This window comes from Moesziomyces antarcticus, assembly GCF_000747765.1.
Source record: "Moesziomyces antarcticus DNA, scaffold: scaffold_v10008, strain JCM 10317, whole genome shotgun sequence".
Lineage (NCBI taxonomy): Eukaryota > Fungi > Basidiomycota > Ustilaginomycetes > Ustilaginales > Ustilaginaceae > Moesziomyces > Moesziomyces antarcticus.
Genome location: NW_014639002.1, coordinates 604,239 through 622,364, shown reverse-complemented (window position 1 = coordinate 622,364; position 18,126 = coordinate 604,239). Strand labels below are relative to the sequence as shown.

Below are 18,126 nucleotides of genomic sequence, written 5' to 3'. Positions count from 1 at the left end.
TTATGCTAGTCATTTTTATACAATCGGAATGCATCGCCTTATACTATCTTTCGCGCCCCCAGACAAGCGTCGTATGCTGCCCTCGCGACCAGAAGCGCCAGTCTTCGTGGCTGCACGTGTCAGCCACTCATTCGAGCCACGAATCCAGCGCCACATCCCTCACACACCTCCTCAAACAACCCGTGGCTCTTTCACCCAATCGCAAAAAGACGTAGACGAGCATTTGTATATGCACAGTGGCGGGACGAGACTATCATACAAGAAGTTCCATAAACAAAGTACGAGCAACGAAGAAAGGAGACGATAAACAATGACGACTGACGAAGAAAAACGGTGACGACGAAAGGAGCGACAAACGGTGGGGACCAAGGAGAAAGAGACAATTTCCGCGATCAGGAAGATTTTGGGGGGGCCGGAGCGACTGCGTCGAGTGTCCATAACGTCGCCCAGAAGGTTTGGAGAGTGCGCGGCAAACTTAGCACGCAGCGACGTGCATCTCGGTCGAGGCATGCGACGACCTCTTGCGCAGCGCCGTGAGTTCGTGGCGCAGCCTGCGGTTGGCATTGTGCAGCTTCTGCATCTCGATGAGCCACGAGCCGCTGTGGAAGCCCGTCAGCTCCGAAAACACGGTCGACGCCGCATCGTTGGCCGTCATGACGGGCATCGACGTGCCATTCGCCTGGAACGCCGAGCCGCTCAGCGAGCCGCTGCCATTCTGCTGCTCCTGCAGCTCGCGTTCGGATGCTTTGCGCTTGGCCGGCACAGTGGAAGCAGTCGACAAGGGCGACTTGAACTGCGAAGGTGTGCCTGCGGCCGTCTCGGGCAACTGCGGCTGCTGCTGAACGTGAACAAACGAGACCGAGTGCGATCGACCGTTGGATGTCCACGGGTAGACGGTGAGTTTGACCGGGGCCTTTTGCGCGGAGCCGAGATCTTGGTAGTGGTCCTGCACCGAGATGGAGCGGCCGGAGCGGAGCGCATCGAGCAGATCCGACGAGCTCGTCACCATGGGCAGATCACGCACGTGCCTTCCGAGCAGGTTGATATCTTCGATGCCCAGGATCTGCTGGATCGGACCGGTGGCGCCGAGGAAGATGCCATTGTGCGAGATCTTGAGCCAGGCTGAGAGCTCCGAGGTGAGCAGATCCTGGCGCACGTCGTTCCATGGCAGCATCGGGATGGGGTGCGGTCGACCCGAGCACACAACCACCTTGCGATGCTTGGGCGGGTCGACCGAGACGCGACCGGTGGTCTCGATGAGACTGAAGGTGCCGTCCTTGCACGCCATGCGCATGATGAGGTCGACACGTCGATGAGCTTTGACCGCCGTGGTGTTCTCGCAATCCGAGCTTTCGTCGTCGCCGTTGGGCAGCGTGATGGCCTCTTTGAGCTCGCGCGAGAAAGGACCGACGTCGGCCGGGTGGCTAAAGTCGACGAGAGGACGGCCGATGATCTCCTCGGGATGGAAGCCGAGGATGCGATGCACCGAAGGCGACATGTAGAGCACGGTGCCCTTCAAGGAAAGCACAAAGACGAGGTCGTGCGAGTTGGTGACTACGGCGTCGCTCCACGTCTCTGCGCTGTCGGCGGCACGGGGCAGATCGGCTGCTGCCCACGGGGCGGTGGACTCGAGGCCGCTGATCGAGGCGCGATGGGCGCGACGGGGCTTCTGCAGTGGCGTCCTGGGCATCTCGGGCGAAGAACCGAGAGGGGGCAGGATCGGATCCGGGGCCGAGTCCTGGCGACGGCGGCCGGAGGCAGTTGCTCGTGCGACGGATGGGCTTGTTTGCTGCGCACTGGGTTCGGCGGGGGCAGCTGTGTTCGATTGCTCGACGTGGCTAAGACGACGTCTCTGTTGGATGGTGAGACCCTTTGTTCGAGCATGCATCGAGGTCGAGGGCTCGGCCAGGACAGCGTCGGGCCTACCGATGGCATCGACATTGAGGACGGAACGGCTGAGGCTGGATGCGAGCGATCGAGGACCAGGATGGCCGGCATTCAGGAGCGTACTGGTCTTGACCAGGTCGGCGAGATGCTGCGCGTGATCGGTGGCGATGTTGCTGTGGTAGCCGGTGAGCGTGTTGTTGGGCAAGAGGGGCGAAGGTTGCGACCCGAAGCTAGCAGGGCTGAGTTGGGGCGTCGAGACGGTGTCCTTGGCTGCGCCGCCGAGGTCCACGATGTCTTCAACGTTGGACACGCTGGACACGCTGGACGGTACGGTGCCGAGAGGGTGGACCATGTCGGCACGGAGGCTTGTTGCGTCCGAAGGCGTATCAGCGCTGCCAGCGGAGAGGTTGGGAGGCATGGAGAGCGACGCCATGTTATACATGCTCGAGACGCTCGAGTCTGCGGTGTTGCCCGTGATTTCGGAGGAAAGCGACCAGGTATTGTCGCTTTTGGCCGGGTCGTTGGCGTCGTGATAGAAATTGGCGAGGCCTGGTGAGATACCCATCGGGAGCGAAGGCGAGAGGCCGAAGAAAGGAGCATTGTCGCTGAGGGAGCGGTTGACGGAGCCTGGCCAAGCCGGGGCGCTGTTTTGAGTGTGCGAGGCGCTGGAATCGTGCGTCTGACTAGGAAGGTCGGCCAAGAAAGAGTTGAGCATCTTTTCGGTATCGCCGTCGAGCGGGCTCATGTCGGCCCAGTTGGAGTGCATGTCGGGTGTGCTGGACATTTGTGCGAAGAAGGTGTTGTCGAGCGAGGGATGCGAAAAAAAGCTGTGCTGATGAAAGCCTGAGACTGGATCAAAGAAGATAGAGAGCAGGGAGCTGTTTGGAGTTGAATAGCAACAGTGGTGGTCAGGGCGGCAGAATGGTGCCAAAGGACGGAGCCACAGTGGGAGGAGTCGATAGCGGGATGTGGGCCTGAATGGAGGCAGCTCGTCCGCGAAATCAGAGTGTTATGACACTATGACAGAAAGATGCTGGAGCGAGTCTATGTTGGTCTCAGCGGCACGATGAATGCTGCTGGTGAAAGGTGCTGGAGGCCGTTGGGTGGCTAGATGGACTGAATGGAGTCCTTGTGCGAAGAATGGCGACTCGAATGGTCTGGCTTCGGTATGGGGTCGAGAATGGTCGACAATAGAAGCTGTTACGAATCGAGAAGGATGGGGTGTCGAAAGGGACGTTGTGGTGTAGAGGGAGGTGGTGTAGAGAGGACGGTCTATCGATAATATCGACCGGCCACCACCAAGGCTTGCGGTGCAGCAGCAGCAGCAGCRACGTAGGCACGTCGCTGCTGTAGTGTGTTGGCTTGGGCCAGAGGGCGTGCCAGAGCGAGTGCCAGAGAGGGAGAGCGCGGGCGTGGGAGCCGAGGAGAGACGGAGCAGCGCAGCAGCGGAGCGGCGGAGCAGCCACTCACTGCAGAGACACCGGCAGTGGGAGGCGGGAGAGCAGTGTGTTGAACAAGCGACGCACGGGCGGTGGATGAGGGCGGGTCGTGAGTGTGCTTGGCGAGCAACCGAAGCGGGTGGCGTGGGCGCAACGAGGCTCAAGGTTGACAGGCGAAACACCCCAGGGTCTAGGGGTGGGTGGCGAATTGGTTGCCAGAGCGGGACGCAGCCGAGAGGCACTTTGGCTGTCTTGGCTGCGTTGACCGCGCGGTGGATGTAAATTTACTGCGGCACCCTGGCTGGGCTAGCTTGCAACCGTCGCAGGGCACGGGCGCAGGAGCGCGGGGTGGCGGATCCGGAATCCGGCCAAACGAGAGGCGCTCCGCTTCAGACCCGCCCTGGAATGTGATTTTGTGATTTTGAAGTGGGCGTGTGACCGCTTAGCACCGAAAGCTGCGACGTGAGTCCAGAACCAAAGGCGTGAAAATTTCGTATCCAAAAACTCGAGGTCAGTGCCGCACTGCACTGCACCCCACCCCAACTCACCCCACAGCACCGCACCTCTCTAAGCTCGGTGAAGCTTGTTTGTCGACGCTGCATGGTCACATCAGTTGGAAACTGAGCTTGCGCTGCCGAGATTAGCGACGCGCAAAGTTTCTTGCGCGCACTTTGCACTTTGCACTCTGCACTCCTCGCTGCTCGGCCGCTCGCATAGTCGCATTCTTCCACCAACGCTAGCCGAGATCATATTATTAATATAATGAAAGCGCCGCTGTGGGGCATTGCGCGCGCCAGTGCGGGTTGTCCCGCTTCTCCACGTTGGTGGATTCAAAAGCACCCTCTGTCGGTGCCTTGGAGCAAGAAGAAATGAAAAGAACAAGAGATTCGGTAGCCGAGCACGGCAAGTCGAGTTTTAGCGTTGCTCGTATCCACCTTGCTCGGTTGGAGAGCCGCCCACCCTCAATTTGAGGCGAGCGCGCCTTGAGCAAACAAGACCGCACGAAAACGCCTGGCTTTGCGGCAATGCAATTCACCGGCAGCTGCATGCTTTATGACTTTTGCCGTACGAGCGCGGGAATACTGTAAGGTGCGGAGTTACTTTTCAATATCAATCGCTACAGCACCCTTTTGTCTTTTTCTCTTGAGAAACGTCGGGAGGCTGGACGGCCTCTTCACTCTAGGCTCTCGAATGCAAGCCTCTGCACCGCACCGCTTATCGGTGACGTTCCGACGGCCACTTCCGTCACGATGCGGCCGCGTCGAAATCCGAAGTTCCGCCTGCAGTCAGTGTGCTACAGTGAGTACAGTAGCAGCATGGCCCGCACGGTTGTCATCGGGAATTGGCGTGGATGCGCCTCAGACGTTGGGCCCAAACAGCCGTGTCCTTCGTTTGCGCACTGATTGGTACGGGTCGGGGCCGGGAGGAGCAAATGGATTTTATTTGGCGGCACCGCAAAATTTGACGTGCCGCGCCGAAAAAGTGCCGTGACCACGGGACATCCAACGGAAGAAGTGGGTGGCTGAAAGACCCGAGGGTCCAACGCCCTGAAACGACACCCTGCCGATCAACCGCATCCAACCCACTGAGGAGAACTTGGGGTCGCGCGCCGTGTGTTGCCACCGCACCCCGTCTTCTCACAAGCGAGCCGCCCAACCACTTTGCGCGCACGCACTTTCAACAGCGATTTAAGAGGAATCCAGCAATGCCTAATTATAAATAATATAATATTGTATTTGCACTCACGTTCTAAATCGCGCTTAAGCTGTAGTGTGACGTTCTTGCTCGGTCCTGGCGCGAAACCCTTGAGCTTGGAGGCCCAGCTTTTCCGGACACATCTTCACGCTTCTTCCCACGCTCATCCGGTCTCCTACACTCAGCTTGGCACCGTGAGAACCACACCGGGCGCGCATGATAAACACCGACCGCGCCGGCCTCTTTCGTTTCATTCCGCCGCCGCCACCCGTGCATCACGTGGACTCCCCATCGTCACTGCAGCCCGCCCTCGAGATGGTCGCACCCGTCTTCACTCTCGATTCACACCCGCTTCGCACCCGCTTCACGCCCGCTTCGTACGGAAAAGTGGAAAAATGACTGATTGAAGTTGCAAAGCTTCGGTTGCTCGGCCTCACGTCTTGATTCGCTTGCGCCTCGACGCATCGCCGACCGCGGCCTCGTCGTTGCCGTCGTCGTCCAGGTCCAGTCGCAGCGACCCGGCCTCGGACGTGGGCATGTCCACGTCCAGATCGGCCATTTCGCTGCCAACCACCTCGTGGTCGTCCATCTCATTGTCGCTCTCCTCCTCGCCGCCCTCGGCCTCGGCACGGTCGCGCTTGTGCGAGCTGCGCACGGGTGTCGGGAGCACGCGGCTTCCGTTAGCGGGCAATCCGTCGTCGTCAGCCGCATCGTCGTCGGTCAATTCGCCTCCGCTGTCCGACAGCTCTCCGCTTCCCGCCGCTGCCGCTGCGCCCTTCCGCGCCGCTCCGTCGTCCTTCTTGCCCGATGCCGCCACGGCGGGAGCAAACAGCGCGCTCTTGGCAGCGATCTTGAGCAGTCGCTTCTCGTACGAGCGGTGAGCATCCCACGCCTTGGCTGCGGGCGGCACCTGCACATTGGCCGCACGGAACGCGCGGTCCATGGCGCTCTTGATCTTGACCGCATCCGTTGGCGTCGCGGTCATGAGCAGATTCGCCATGCCCTTGTAAAGCGCCGGCATCTTCTGCTTGACGCGCTTGTCGCCGTTGCGCTCGGCCGCCGCCACCTTCTGCGCAATGTGCTCGCTCGCCCGGCTGTGCAGCGAGATCAGACACCTGGCGTCGATCTTGCGCAGAGCCGTGAAGCCCGCACCGCGCACCACCAGCGCATTCGCCAGCTGGCGCGACAGCGACACAAAACGTGTCTCGCCACCCGCATCGCCGCCGTCGAGGCACAGTTCAAACGCCTCGCGCAGCGAGTCCCAGATGCAGCTCTCGACAATCACCGCGCGGTTGTATCCGCCAAAGATCGCCTCCTCCTTGAGCACCTCGACCAGCGCTTTGCAGCACGAATCGTAGATCGCACCCAGGCGGCCAAAGTGGATGAGCACCACCGTCGAGTGCTTGGCGTCGATCACACCCACACGGATCGCCGCGACAAACGTGCTGATCACTGAGCAGAACGTGTGCTCGGCCTGCAGCTGCGCCTCGTTCGGCCGCTCGGTGACCGCGCCTGCTCCGTTCGAAGCTTTACCGGCCGACGCGCCCTTCTTGGCCTTTTTGCTCTTGCCACCGCGGACGCGTGAGGCCTTCGGCGTCGCCTCAGCGTCCTCGTCGTCCTCGTCTTCCTGGTCCTCGTTGTGGTCGTGATTGCCGTTGGCCGCCTCTTCGTCGCTGCTATCGTGGGCGGCATCCGCATGGCCGTTGGCCTCCTTTTCAAGCACGCTCGATTTCTCGATGTAGCGCTCGATCTCGGCCTTGACAAAGTGAGCGCAGTGCTGTTGCAGGTCCGAATGGCACTGCAGATTGAGCAAAACGGGGAGTTGAGGGCTGGCGCGAAGACGAGCAGCAGCATCCTCTTCCGCCTGCCCGACCGATGCGTCGTCTGCCGTCGCAGCAGCCGGCGTCTGCTGAGGGATGGCGGCATACAGCATGTGAATCGTGGCGATCTTTTCAAACGCCACGCGCTGCACGCCGATGCACGCCTGCGACTGCGTGCTGGCCACAAACTCCTCCAGAAGGCTGAGCACGGGCGTGCGCTTGGCGAGCAGTGCCTCGGCCAGCGCCGTCTGCGAGCCAGCTTCGGGCAGGATCACCTGGCGTGTCTTCCACATGATGTAGAGCGCCAGAGTGGCGATGGCGTCCCGCACCAGGCTCTCCTCCTCCTTGTACGCCAGGCAACCACGGCTTGCGATGCCCAGCACAATCTCCCAGCCGCTGGTAGCCTGTCCGCCCTCATCGTCCTCGAGCGCATCGCTCGTGTTGGCCACCTGGCTGACCAGATGCAGGCGGAGCATGTTGGCGGCCAAGAGATGCACCTCGTCCTCGCTGAAGCCCGCCGTCTCCACGTCGCGGTCGCTGACCGTCTCGCGCAACGACGAGACCAGCGCTTCCTCGAGCGCCGAAAGCTTGGTGCTGTTCACGTTCGACTGCGAGGTGGTGGCCATCAGCTTCTGCAGCGTCTGCACGCCATGCTTGAGCACCAGGGGCTCGACGTGGCGCTGAATTTGAGAAGAGACGTCGTCCCAAAGTGCCTCGAATGCGGTGGCCTCTTGCAGCTCGGTGTACATCTCGAGATCCAAGACTTGCGGGATGAGCAGCAAGTCGGCGATGCGAGGCGCATCGGTGCGGTACTTGGAGAACAGCTTGGGCAGCGCTGCAATCGAGGCACGAGAGACGTCCTCTTTGGTGGTGTCGTCGGCATCGTCGATCGCCTCGGCTCCGGCCAGGGTTTTGCGCAGGATGGCCGCAAGGGCCTCGACCAACACCGCCTCTTCGTCCGCGTCGAGGCGGTAGACGGCCGGGGCGGCATTCTCGATGGCCTTGTTGCCACCTGCAGCCGCCTTGTCGGAGTGGTCGAGCAGCAAAAGATCCAGCAACGCCTTCCAGTGTTGCAGCTCATCGACTGCGCCCCAAAGCGCCTCGACCGCCATGCCGACGCGGCCCTCTTTGGCGCCGTGGATGACGACTCCCAGCTCTTCGACCGCATCGGTCTCGGCAGTGCCCGCGGCGGCGTCGAGTCGATGGCCGTACTTGACCAACAGCTCTGCGAGGCACTTGAAGCGGAGCTTGGCCTTCTCGTGCTGCATCTCCTCGGCCTGCTTGCCCTTCTTCTTGGAGGCGGCGGAGAGCGAGCCGAGCTCGCTTGCGCCCTCGCTGACCATCTCGTCGAGGATGTTGGCGAGGAAGCCGGCGACGGCATTGCGGATGCTAGGCTCGACGTCAAAGATGTGGGTGGCGAGCAGATCGCGCTGCTCGTCTTCGAGGAGGTCGTGCTTGTCGATGACGGCGAGCACGTTGATCGTGGCGATGCGCACGCCGAGCTCGACATCGCCCGTGGCCATCTGGACAAGGCGCGCCTTGAACATCTCGGTAAAGTGACGGACCGAGCTGACAAAGTTGCCGCCGGTGTAGAGGCCGGTCATGGCCTGCACGGCGGCCATGCGCACGCTCGCATCGACGTCCGAGAGCACCCAGCCAATGTAGCGGAAGTACGAGCTCTGCAGGTACTGGGACGGGTGGTTCTTCATCCACGATCCGAGGGCGCTGACGCACTCGGAGCGAATGCCCGCATCAAAGTCGCGGAAGCGGTGGACAAAGACCGAGTTGATGAACTCGTTGATGTACTCCTCCAAACGTGCCTTGAGCTTGCGCGACTCGACGAGCTTGGACTCGAGGTCCTTCAATCGGCTCTTGTCTGTGCGTGCCTTTTTCTTTTCTGCGTCGCGCTGCTTTGTGGCGGTGGCGAGATCTTTGGTGGCCTGAGCGCCGACCTCGCTGAGCGCCGAGATGGTCCAGAGCGCAATGACGGTGGCGGTGTGGCGGAAGGATCGGAGGGAGGACGAGGACATGGCGGAGACCCAGGCCTGATACGGCTCCATGAAGCCATCCGCGGTGAGGATCTCGGCGTCGTAGGCGCTCATGACGAGGCGATGGAGAAAGTCGTTGAGCGACTTGCGGAACGACTTGAAGGTCTTGCTGCGGGAGACGATAGGGTACGAAGGGATGGGCTGCTTCTTGAACGCCTCTTGCAGCTCCTCGAGGTTGTCGACGACGTTGTCGATGTCGACCACCTGATTCTCGTCAACACTGCCGTTGCAGCCGCAGGCGCGGATGATGAAGTTGACAAGGTCGGCTAGCGCGCTCGCTTCGTTGTCTGAGAAGGCGACGACCCAGTCCTCTGCGATGGACTGAAGGGCCGAGTTGGGGTCCTTGACAGCGACAAAGATTTCGTTGTCGTCGTTGATGGGGAGCTCGTCCCTGCTGGCGGCTGCGCGTGATCGAGCCGCGGATGGAGTAGCCGCCGACGTACCAGCGCGGGGGCGAGACGGTCCGGAGCGCTTGGAGCCTGATCGGGGCGTCTTGGCCGTGCCGGCCGACTTGCGGGCGCGCGGAGTGGTGTTGGATTGCCTCGAACGCGGCGCTGCTCCTCCGGCCGAACGGCGCGGAGCAGCCTTCTTTCGACTCGATCCAAAGTCACCGTCGTTCTCGTCGTCATCTTCTTCGATCTCTTCCTCGGAGCTCTCCACTTCTGGTTCGCTGTTCTCGCCCTCCGAGGAGAGCTCGGTCAAGGAGCCATCCGAGTCGACCATGTCATTGGAAGCCTCGCGTTGTGGGGCTGGCTTTGCGGCACCGCCGGCTTTTCTGGTGGTCGTCCGCGCCATGTTGCAGATGCTCTAGCCGGTCCGGAGAAGAGTAGTCGACCAAGACGCGTCTCGCTGCTTTGCCCAGATGCGTCAGGCAAGAACGTCCTGTAGTTGGATATGTGAGGCCCGAATGTGCAGGCCGCTTGGGTGAAAATGAACTCGGCTTCTGTGCGGAGGCTGAGGTGGCAACGATGTTGAAACGATTGTGGGCGTTTGCGTTGTGAGCAAAGGAGGGTGTGATGAGAGCTGGGAAGATCAGACGGCGTGATGGTTGATGGAGCAGGAAGCTGAGCATCGGAGCGTGTCCCGGCCCACGCGCGTTCAGCTGCTGCCCCCAGATGACTGAAGCTGCGTGGCTGCGTTGCTGCTCTATGCGTCTCGCCGACAGCTCGAGAATTACACTTTTCGACGCTGGGCTCGCGCATCGCCTTGGGGCTCAGCCCGCCGCGCGCGTGCTGCATCTTTCTGGCTGTTCTTTTGGCTCGGGTTTCACTTTTCGCGACGCGCTCGCGTCGCAGCGTCGGCAGATCCGATCGGGGAATCGGCTCCACTTTTTCCCTCGGGACAGCCGCAGCTGCACGGACATTAGATGGACCCTGATGCCGAGATGAACACTGCCTCGCGCAGGCAAAACGCCATCCATCGGCTGGCTCCCGACCCAACATTCAACTGACTTCGCTCGACGATGGTGCAAGAAGCGCTGTCAAGTCTGCGGCAGCGCATCAGCCAATCGACAGGGATCAACACTGCCAGACAAGAGCCTGAGGATCCAATACGAAGTCACGATGGAAAGCCAAATTCCCACGCCCCTCCGAACTCTCGCAGGGGCATCCGGCTGAACCGCGTGCTTGGTCGGATCGTGCCGATCATTCTTCTGGTCTACGTTGCGAACGCCTATGATCTCGTTGTTGTGCGGCACGCCTATCGCCAAGTCTACTTGCAGCAGGGCAGGCTCCTTCCGTTGGGGTTGTGGCTCGTGCCGACGCACGCACTCTTCCTTTGGTCGCTGCGTGCGTACCTGCGCGTCTTCTTTGCGCACAGCCAGACACCCTCCCGCAGCCATACCAACAATCAGAATGGCGTGCTCGCATGGCTGCGCTCAGGGCTCGGTGCAACATTCGCTGATCCCGACCCAGCAGACACGACCATCTCGATCGCATCCGTCGTGCAAGGCAACGACGTGACGGTGGAACTCTGCAGCGCAGATGGGCAGCCTGTCCGCTGCTGGAGAGACAGCTGCAATGGACGCATAAAGACTTTTCGCATGCGTCACTGCGGAGACTGCGCAACCTGTCGGGTTGGATTCGACCATCACTGCGCCTGGTTCGACAACGACGTGACCGCCCCGTCCACCCTGCGGCCGTTTATCAGCTTCCTGCTCTCCATCCCGCCGCTGTACGCGCTCGGCTTCGCACCGCTCTTCCGTCCCACCTGGCGCTCGTTTTGCGGTCTTGCTGCTTCGGCGGCCAGCGATGCACATATCGCCGAGGTGTGGTGGGGCAGATGGTACAGCTGGGTTGGTGGGCCGGTGCTGCGCTGGATCGTCGCGCTCTCTCTTGCATCAAGGCGGAGAAGGGAGCAGACTCCAGACGCAGTACGTGCTTCTGTCGTGATTGCGCTCGGCGCAGTTTTCGTGCTGATCGCATCGGCGTTGGCCGCTTCCTCGCTCGGAAGCCTGCGACGCGGATTGCTGACGGTCGATGTGGAGCGCGCAAAGGCGTATGCGAGGTTGCAGCGACAGATGCAGAAGCTCGACGCGATACGAGAAGAGAAAGATGCGCTTCAGAAGGGACTGGATAGTCTTGGACCTACACAGCACTTCCGCATTTCTTGGATGGATCCAGATACTGGCGAGGCCAGGACGGAAGTCGTGGCACTGTCCATCGACGATGGCTTGTTGTCGCATGCATCGACAGCGGCGAATCTACGCGCATTCCTAATGCCCTCACGCTCAACATCAAGACCAGGTTGGGATCTGTCCGAGCCCGCGATACGCAGTCTGCTCACCAAAGCCACGATCCCAGTTCACACCTAGTTTTTGCAATTCATACATCAGAAAAAGATTGAATTTCACACACCGGCGTACACGTTGAAGGACGGCAAGCGTTCAGCGCAGGAAGCGGCCACGCGTGGCAGGTCTCCTTCCCGATGGGCCCATGGGGACACCGGACGGAGCGGGCAGGTTGGCGCTGTGTAAGCACTCGATGATATCGTCGGGCTTGAACACGGGTCCGTCAAAGAAGCGCGCGCTGGGCAGCATCTCCATGAACACGAGCACGCCCTCGGGGAACTCGTTGTACGCGTCTCGGATCGGTCCACCCTGAGCAGCACCTGCGAGTGCAAATCCACCATGAGGCGCAGGCGATGCCGAATCGCGCTTGAACTTCTTGGCGGGAGGACCGGCGCCAGGTCGCGACCAGCTGCCAGTCGTGTCGTCCGGGTTGCTCTCGGCTGCCAGCCGCTTCATCTCCTGCATCGTCCTTCTCCTCGGGCCGTCGTCCTCGATGCCCTCCTTGGCAGCCTCCACCGCGCGATCTGCAGCACTGGCTCCCAGGACCGCAGCACGCATACCCAGATCGCGGGGTCCAACCAGGTCAAGATCCATGTACGAGTTGCGCGCGACAAAGCGACGGATCGCAGCCTCGTCCGGATACGTCTCTGCCAGCCTTGTCTCGAGCTTTTGAATGGCGACCGTGTCGCCGAAGTTGTACTCGTATCGAGACCAGCGCTCCCAGATCGGACGTGCGCGCTCGGGGGTGAAGGTGCCAATGACGCGCTCGAACAGCGCGCGCGCATTGCTGTCGTCGTTGATGGTGATCAAAAAGTCGAGGTAGCGAACCACAAATGTGCCGTCGTGGCCAAACGTTTTGAGCGCAAGTTCAAACACCTTGGTGGCTACGACGGGCTCCTTGGAGCAGTGGTACTCCATCAGCGCACTCGCCTCAAAGATCTGCCATGTGACGTGCGGGCTCTTGCGCGCGCGGCCGAACACAAGACGCGCAGGTCGGATGCCCTCGGTGCGGCGCAGGAAGTGCATGTACTTGATCCACACGAGCGCACTAGCTTCCTTGAGCGCCTCGATCTCGGGCTTGGCCAGCTCCTGCAGTGCCTGCTTGCGAGCCTGCAGCTGCTCGGCACTCTTGCGCTCGCGCTCGCGCTCCTCGCCATCCACATCAGCTTCGCCGTCGTCATTAGCGCGTGCCTGCGCCCGGGCCGCCTCTGCCTCGGCATCGAGCTGCTTGAGGTCGTGCTGCAACCGCGCATGGCGCGCGTCGATCTTGGCGTGTACGCTGTCGATCAGCCCGTCAAACACGCCCGCACAGTCGCCGGTCGACTTGCGCGTCTCGGCAAGCTCGACGTAGGCAAAGTGGAGCAGGAAGCTGCCCGTGCATGCCTCCATGCCGTTCTTGAGCCACGTCGCTGCTTCGTCCAGCCGGCCCGTGGAGGCGAGGAAGCGCGACGCCTGGTACCACACCTCCGGGAAGAAGCGCAGATACATGGTCGCCTTGCGGTATGCAGTCAGCACACGTGCCTGCATCGTGGCTTGATCGTCCAACACGAGTGGGTTGGACTCCTCCCACTGCAGATACGCAGTCCAGGCCTCGACCTGCTGCCTTTCGCGCTGCCATTGCTCTGCGTCTTCGCTCGAGTCACCCGGCAGAGCTGAGGTGGTCCACACGGGCACGCGCGGCAGCAACGGCTTGGCAAGGTGGTCTGTGTACGTCTTGAGGTCCCTGAGCACACGACGTGCCGTCATGTACGCCGGCGAGCGCTCCGCGAGGAACTTTTTGGCAGTGAGCTTGTTCAGCCCGTTTTCGTATGCGTCGTAGTCCTTCCAGATGGCCTCGATGTTGGAGAGCGGCACACTGACCGCACGCTGGTAGACGCGGCGCAGGTCGTCCATCTTCTGGCCCTCCTTCCAGCCGCCGCGCGCCTCTCGCTCCTTGATAAGAGCGATGTAGTCGGTCCAGATCGGGCCGGCTTCCTTGTCGTTGCCGATGAAGCGAAGCGCGAACTCGTAGGCGCCCTCGAGCACGCGTCGTGCCTGCTCTCTCGGCCCATCGTCTTCCATGCCCGTAGATGGCGGCAGTGGGTTGACACGGCGCGTGTAAGAGAGGTAGAACTTCCACAAGTCCACGGACGGGGTGGTGCGCAGGCAGCGCGCAAAGATCGCCTCGACTTGCGCAAAGTTGCTGTGGGCGAGCTCGAGTTCGAGGTAGGCGAGCCACTGACGGCCCTGATGCGGGTAAACTTTGAAGAAACGGTCGTAGAGGGTGCGCGTGGCCTCCATGTCCTGGCGGGAGACCGCCTCTTCGATGAGGGCCAGCCAGGCTTCGCCATCGCGTGGTTCGAGACGGATGCGCTCTTCGAACAGCTGCCTGCGCTGCTCCACCGACATGAGCTTATGGGGCTGCAGAGGCTGTCCCGAGCCAGAAGTGAAGGCTGCGATGGGTTCTTGCTCGGCGACGGCAGGCTGCTGCTGTGCCGCTGGTGGCTCTGTCGTGTTTTGTGGTTCGCTTTCGGCTTTGACTGCAGCAACATCTTCTTGCGCAGGCTGTTCAGCTTCATCCTCTTTTGGTTCCATCTTGACGTCATCAGCGGTTGCAGTTGCTTCCTTCGCGGGGGTCACTGGTGCGTCAGCGACGGCTTCAGCATCACCATCGGCTTCAGCATCACCATCGGCTTCAGCATCATCGTCAGCTTCAGCATCGGCATCTTGTTCAGCTTTCACTGCTTGCTGGTCATCTGCTTCAGGCTGAGCAGCACTCTGCGGCTCGACCGATGCGGAGGAGCCTGACTGAACAGTCTCCTCCTGCTTGATCTGCGCCTCCTGCACAGCAGAAGCGTCGGCAGACATGATGCACTGGAGCTTTCAATGCCACACCAACTGAGCTGATTTACACGTGACACAGATGAGCAGCTGAGCAGCACCTTCAATAGCGAGACGCTAATCAGGAGGATCTTCGGTGTGTTTGGAGACTCCGCGTGCTATTGGTGGGAAGGAAGAGGCGCCCGTTGTGCCGTTGCGGAGGTGTTGGTGTGCAGGATCAAAGGCATGTGGCGCCTCCAATCGCTGTCAATTCTTCCATCCGCGATCCGACGTTTGATTTTGCAGGTGTTGAGACTGCGATCGGGTTTGGCATCGTCCGATCCAGATTTTGGGCGCGGTCGGTCCGAGTTGGTCGTGTGGAGCAGCTCCTCGCTGCAGCCGAATGAACGAGTGAAGACGGAAGTTTGCCACGCCATCCACTCTTCCATCCATCGCAGTACATCCGCACACACGACGTTTGCTACGTGACGACCATGGCCGATGCAAGAAGCTTGCTACGAGCTGCTGCGAATGCGCGGGCAAAGACAGGCGGAGGCGGCATCTCGGATCGCTTCGCCTCTTACTCAGCCAGTGGGGCGCTTCGATGCTCGGCGTGCGACTACGCCACGATCAAGCACGACAGCCTCTGGGGCGCGCACGTCCTGAGCAAGAGTCATCGCAGCAATGCAGCACGCATCCGCGAGGAAGAGCTTCGAGAGGCCGAGACTCGGCGTACCAAGGACGGCAAGCGCAAAGCAGACGACGAGGAAGACGATAGCAACGACGGCGACTCGGCCGGCGGTGGGCGTAGTCCTCGTGAGGGAGCCACGGACAACACAGGATCTGGCGCCAAGAAGCCACGTACAGACACTAAAGCATTCGCCGAGGCATCGACCGCGCAGGCGGAGTCCATCGATCCGGAATGGGAGCTGTTCAAGTCGCAGATGGACGCCTCCGGGCCAGAGTCAGGTGCACCCGAAGAGCGATATGACGCTGGCGCAACAATCGAGGCTGAAGCTCAGCTGATATCGCAAGAAGGAACAAACGGAGCTGGGACCTCCACAGACGACGGCGCCATCGAGGAACAGAGCGCCGCCGAGAAGGAAGCGCAAGAACGTGCACGCAGGGAGCTGGAAGAGCGCGAAGAGATCCTGTCCCGGCTCGAAGAAGAGCAGCGGCAGCAAGACGAAGCAGACCAGAGGTGAGTCTCCAAACCGCCATCACGCGTCTGAGCTGCTCCGCACGCGTTGGCCAGCTCTGCTCTTTCTCACGGACGCTGACCTTGCTCTTTGCACTCCTCTTGTCCGCCCGTCTGCTTCATATTCTCCTAAACCCTACTCAGAGTCAGTGCGTTGAAACAGCGTCTCCAACGCATCAGGCAGGCTCGTCTGGACAAACAGAAAGCGGCGACCACTGACAAGGCCAAGGCGTAGATGAAGTCGCGCGCGCAAAATACAAATGTTTCATTCGTGCAAGCTAACATTTACGACTGTCTTCTCGAGTGGCGCGTGTGGAGGCAGAAAGCGGCGAAAACGCGAGAAATCCGTAGAAGCAGCGCAGCTGTGATGGAAGTTTGGGCGCAGCGGAGAGGACGCAGAGTGAGAGTGAGAAGTCTGTGCTCTTCTCGAGAGAGGCGCGCTTTCGGCTCAAAGTGCGGAGCGGACTGAGCGCAGTGTGTGATTCGAGAAGAACACCTCGGCCGCCATCACCTCGGCAGCCCAGCTTTCCCCCTTACCACATCGACCCCCCGACTGTCTTTGATCCCCAGTGACTGCGCTGCCATCATCATGTCGGTCGCCGAACTCAAAGCCAAGGGCAACGCCGCCTTTGCCGCCAAGGACTACCAGGGTGCCATCCAGGCCTACAACGACGCCATCGCTGCCGCCACCTCGCCCGAGGATGCCGTGCACGTCCTCTACTCGAACCGCTCCGCGTGCTACGCCGGCCTGCGCGATTGGACCAAGGCGCTCGACGACGCCGAGTCGTGCATCAAGGCCAACCCTTCCTTCGCCAAGGGTTACGGCCGCAAGGGTGCCGCCCTCCACGGCGCCCGTAAGCTCGAAGAGGCCGTAGACGCATACTCTGCCGGCCTCGACATCGCCCCCAACGATGCCGGTCTCACCAAGGGTCTCGCCGACGTCCAGCGTGCCGTGCAGAACGAGGCAGCAAACGGTCCCGACCCGGCCGCCTCGATTGGCCAGATGTTCAGCGACCCCAAGATGTTCGAGAAGCTCGCTGCCAACCCCAAGACCGCTTCGCTTCTGTCTGACCAGGCTTTCATGGCCAAGCTCAAGTCCATCCAGTCCAACCCGCAGGAGGCCGGCATGGCCTTCCAGGACCCGCGCATGATCCAGGTCATGGGCGTGCTCATGGGCATCGACCTTCAGGCTTTCGAGCGTCCCGAGGGCTCCAACGACCTTCCCGCCGACCTCGAGTCGCGCCGCGACGACATTGAGAAGCAGACCCCCGCCTCCTCCTCTTCCGCACCGGACGTCGAGATGAAGGACGCCAAGCCTGCATCCTCGAGCTCGTCGGCACCGCCCAAGGCTGCCGAGCCCGAACCCGAGGAGGAGAACGAGGAGAAGAAGGCAAAGGCTGCCGCCGACGCCGAGAAGAAGCTCGGCAACGAGCGCTACATGAAGCGCGACTTTGACGCCGCCATTCCGCACTACGAGAAGGCATGGGAGCTGCACAAGGACATCACATACCTCAACAACCTCGGCGCGTGCTACTTCGAGCAGGGCAAGTTCGATGAGTGCATCAAGGCATGCGAGAAGGCCATCGAGGAAGGCCGTGCCATGCGCGCTGACTTCAAGCTCGTCGCCAAGGCATACGGACGAATTGGGTCTGCGTATGCCAAGCAGGATCAGCTGGAGCAGGCGGTAAACCACTTTGAAAAGTCGCTCACCGAGCACCGCACTCCGGACATCCTGGCCAAGCTGCGCGACACCGAGAAGCTGCTCAAGGAGCGTACGCGTCAGGCGTACATTGACCCTGCCAAGGCCGAGCAGGAGCGCACACGCGGTAACGAGCTCTACAAGGGCGGCGACTTCCCCGGTGCCGTGGCTGCGTTCAGCGAGGCCATCAAGCGTGATCCGTCGGACCCGCGTGGTTACACCAACCGTGCCTCCGCCTACACCAAGCTCGCTGCGCTCCCCGAGGCGCTCAAGGATGCAGAGGAGGCCATCAAGGTGGACCCCAAGTTTGTCAAGGGCTACATTAGGAAGGCCAACGTGCTGTACAGCATGAAGGAGTTCACCAAGGCCATGGAGGCGTGTCAGAAGGCCGAGGATGCCGATGCCAACCAGGAGGGAGGCGCAAAGAACCAGCGCGAGATCCAGCAACTTCTCTCCAAGTGCATGAACGAACTCTACTCGCAGAGGTCCGGAGAAACCGACGAGGAGACCCTCCAGAGGGCCATGCGCGATCCCGAAGTTGCCCAGATCATGCAGGACCCCGTGATGCAGTCCATCCTCCAACAGGCTCAGTCCAACCCCGCCGCCCTGCAGGAACACATGAAGAGCCCCATCATCCGCGAAAAAGTCAACAAACTCGTCGCCGCCGGCATCATCAAAACTCGCTAAGAACACTCGCCGCCTGTCCTCCTTTGCTCGGCTCAGAAATGTATCTTTTCCATCTCATTCCGCCGG

The 18,126-nt window shown here is 61.1% G+C and overlaps 5 protein-coding genes across 5 annotated transcripts; 2 read left to right on the top strand and 3 right to left on the bottom strand.

Moving 5' to 3' along the window:
* Window positions 1-475: 475 nt before the first annotated feature.
* On the bottom strand, window positions 476-2,671 carry PAN0_008c3635 (uncharacterized protein; the record flags this gene model as incomplete). The annotated part of the gene is made up of 1 exon (XM_014801136.1): window positions 476-2,671. One exon carries the CDS (start codon window positions 2,669-2,671, stop codon window positions 476-478), a length of 2,196 nt encoding a protein of 731 aa, XP_014656622.1.
* A 2,783-nt stretch (window positions 2,672-5,454) lies between these two features.
* PAN0_008c3634 (uncharacterized protein) lies at window positions 5,455-9,684 on the bottom strand (the record flags this gene model as incomplete). Its single annotated transcript, XM_014801135.1, has 1 exon — window positions 5,455-9,684. The coding sequence occupies one exon, from the start codon at window positions 9,682-9,684 to the stop codon at window positions 5,455-5,457; it is 4,230 nt and encodes a 1,409-aa protein (XP_014656621.1).
* Window positions 9,685-10,351: 667 nt separating this feature from the next.
* PAN0_008d3633 (uncharacterized protein) lies at window positions 10,352-11,701 on the top strand (the record flags this gene model as incomplete). The annotated part of the gene is made up of 1 exon (XM_014801134.1): window positions 10,352-11,701. One exon carries the CDS (start codon window positions 10,352-10,354, stop codon window positions 11,699-11,701), a length of 1,350 nt encoding a protein of 449 aa, XP_014656620.1.
* Window positions 11,702-11,773: 72 nt separating this feature from the next.
* PAN0_008c3632 (cleavage stimulation factor, 77kDa subunit) lies at window positions 11,774-14,524 on the bottom strand (the record flags this gene model as incomplete). Its single annotated transcript, XM_014801133.1, has 1 exon — window positions 11,774-14,524. The coding sequence occupies one exon, from the start codon at window positions 14,522-14,524 to the stop codon at window positions 11,774-11,776; it is 2,751 nt and encodes a 916-aa protein (XP_014656619.1).
* A 446-nt stretch (window positions 14,525-14,970) lies between these two features.
* Window positions 14,971-18,060, top strand: PAN0_008d3631 (heat shock protein sti1; the record flags this gene model as incomplete). Its single annotated transcript, XM_014801132.1, has 3 exons — window positions 14,971-15,677; window positions 15,819-15,905; window positions 16,245-18,060. The coding sequence occupies 3 exons, from the start codon at window positions 14,971-14,973 to the stop codon at window positions 18,058-18,060; spliced, it is 2,610 nt and encodes an 869-aa protein (XP_014656618.1).
* Window positions 18,061-18,126: the final 66 nt, after the last annotated feature.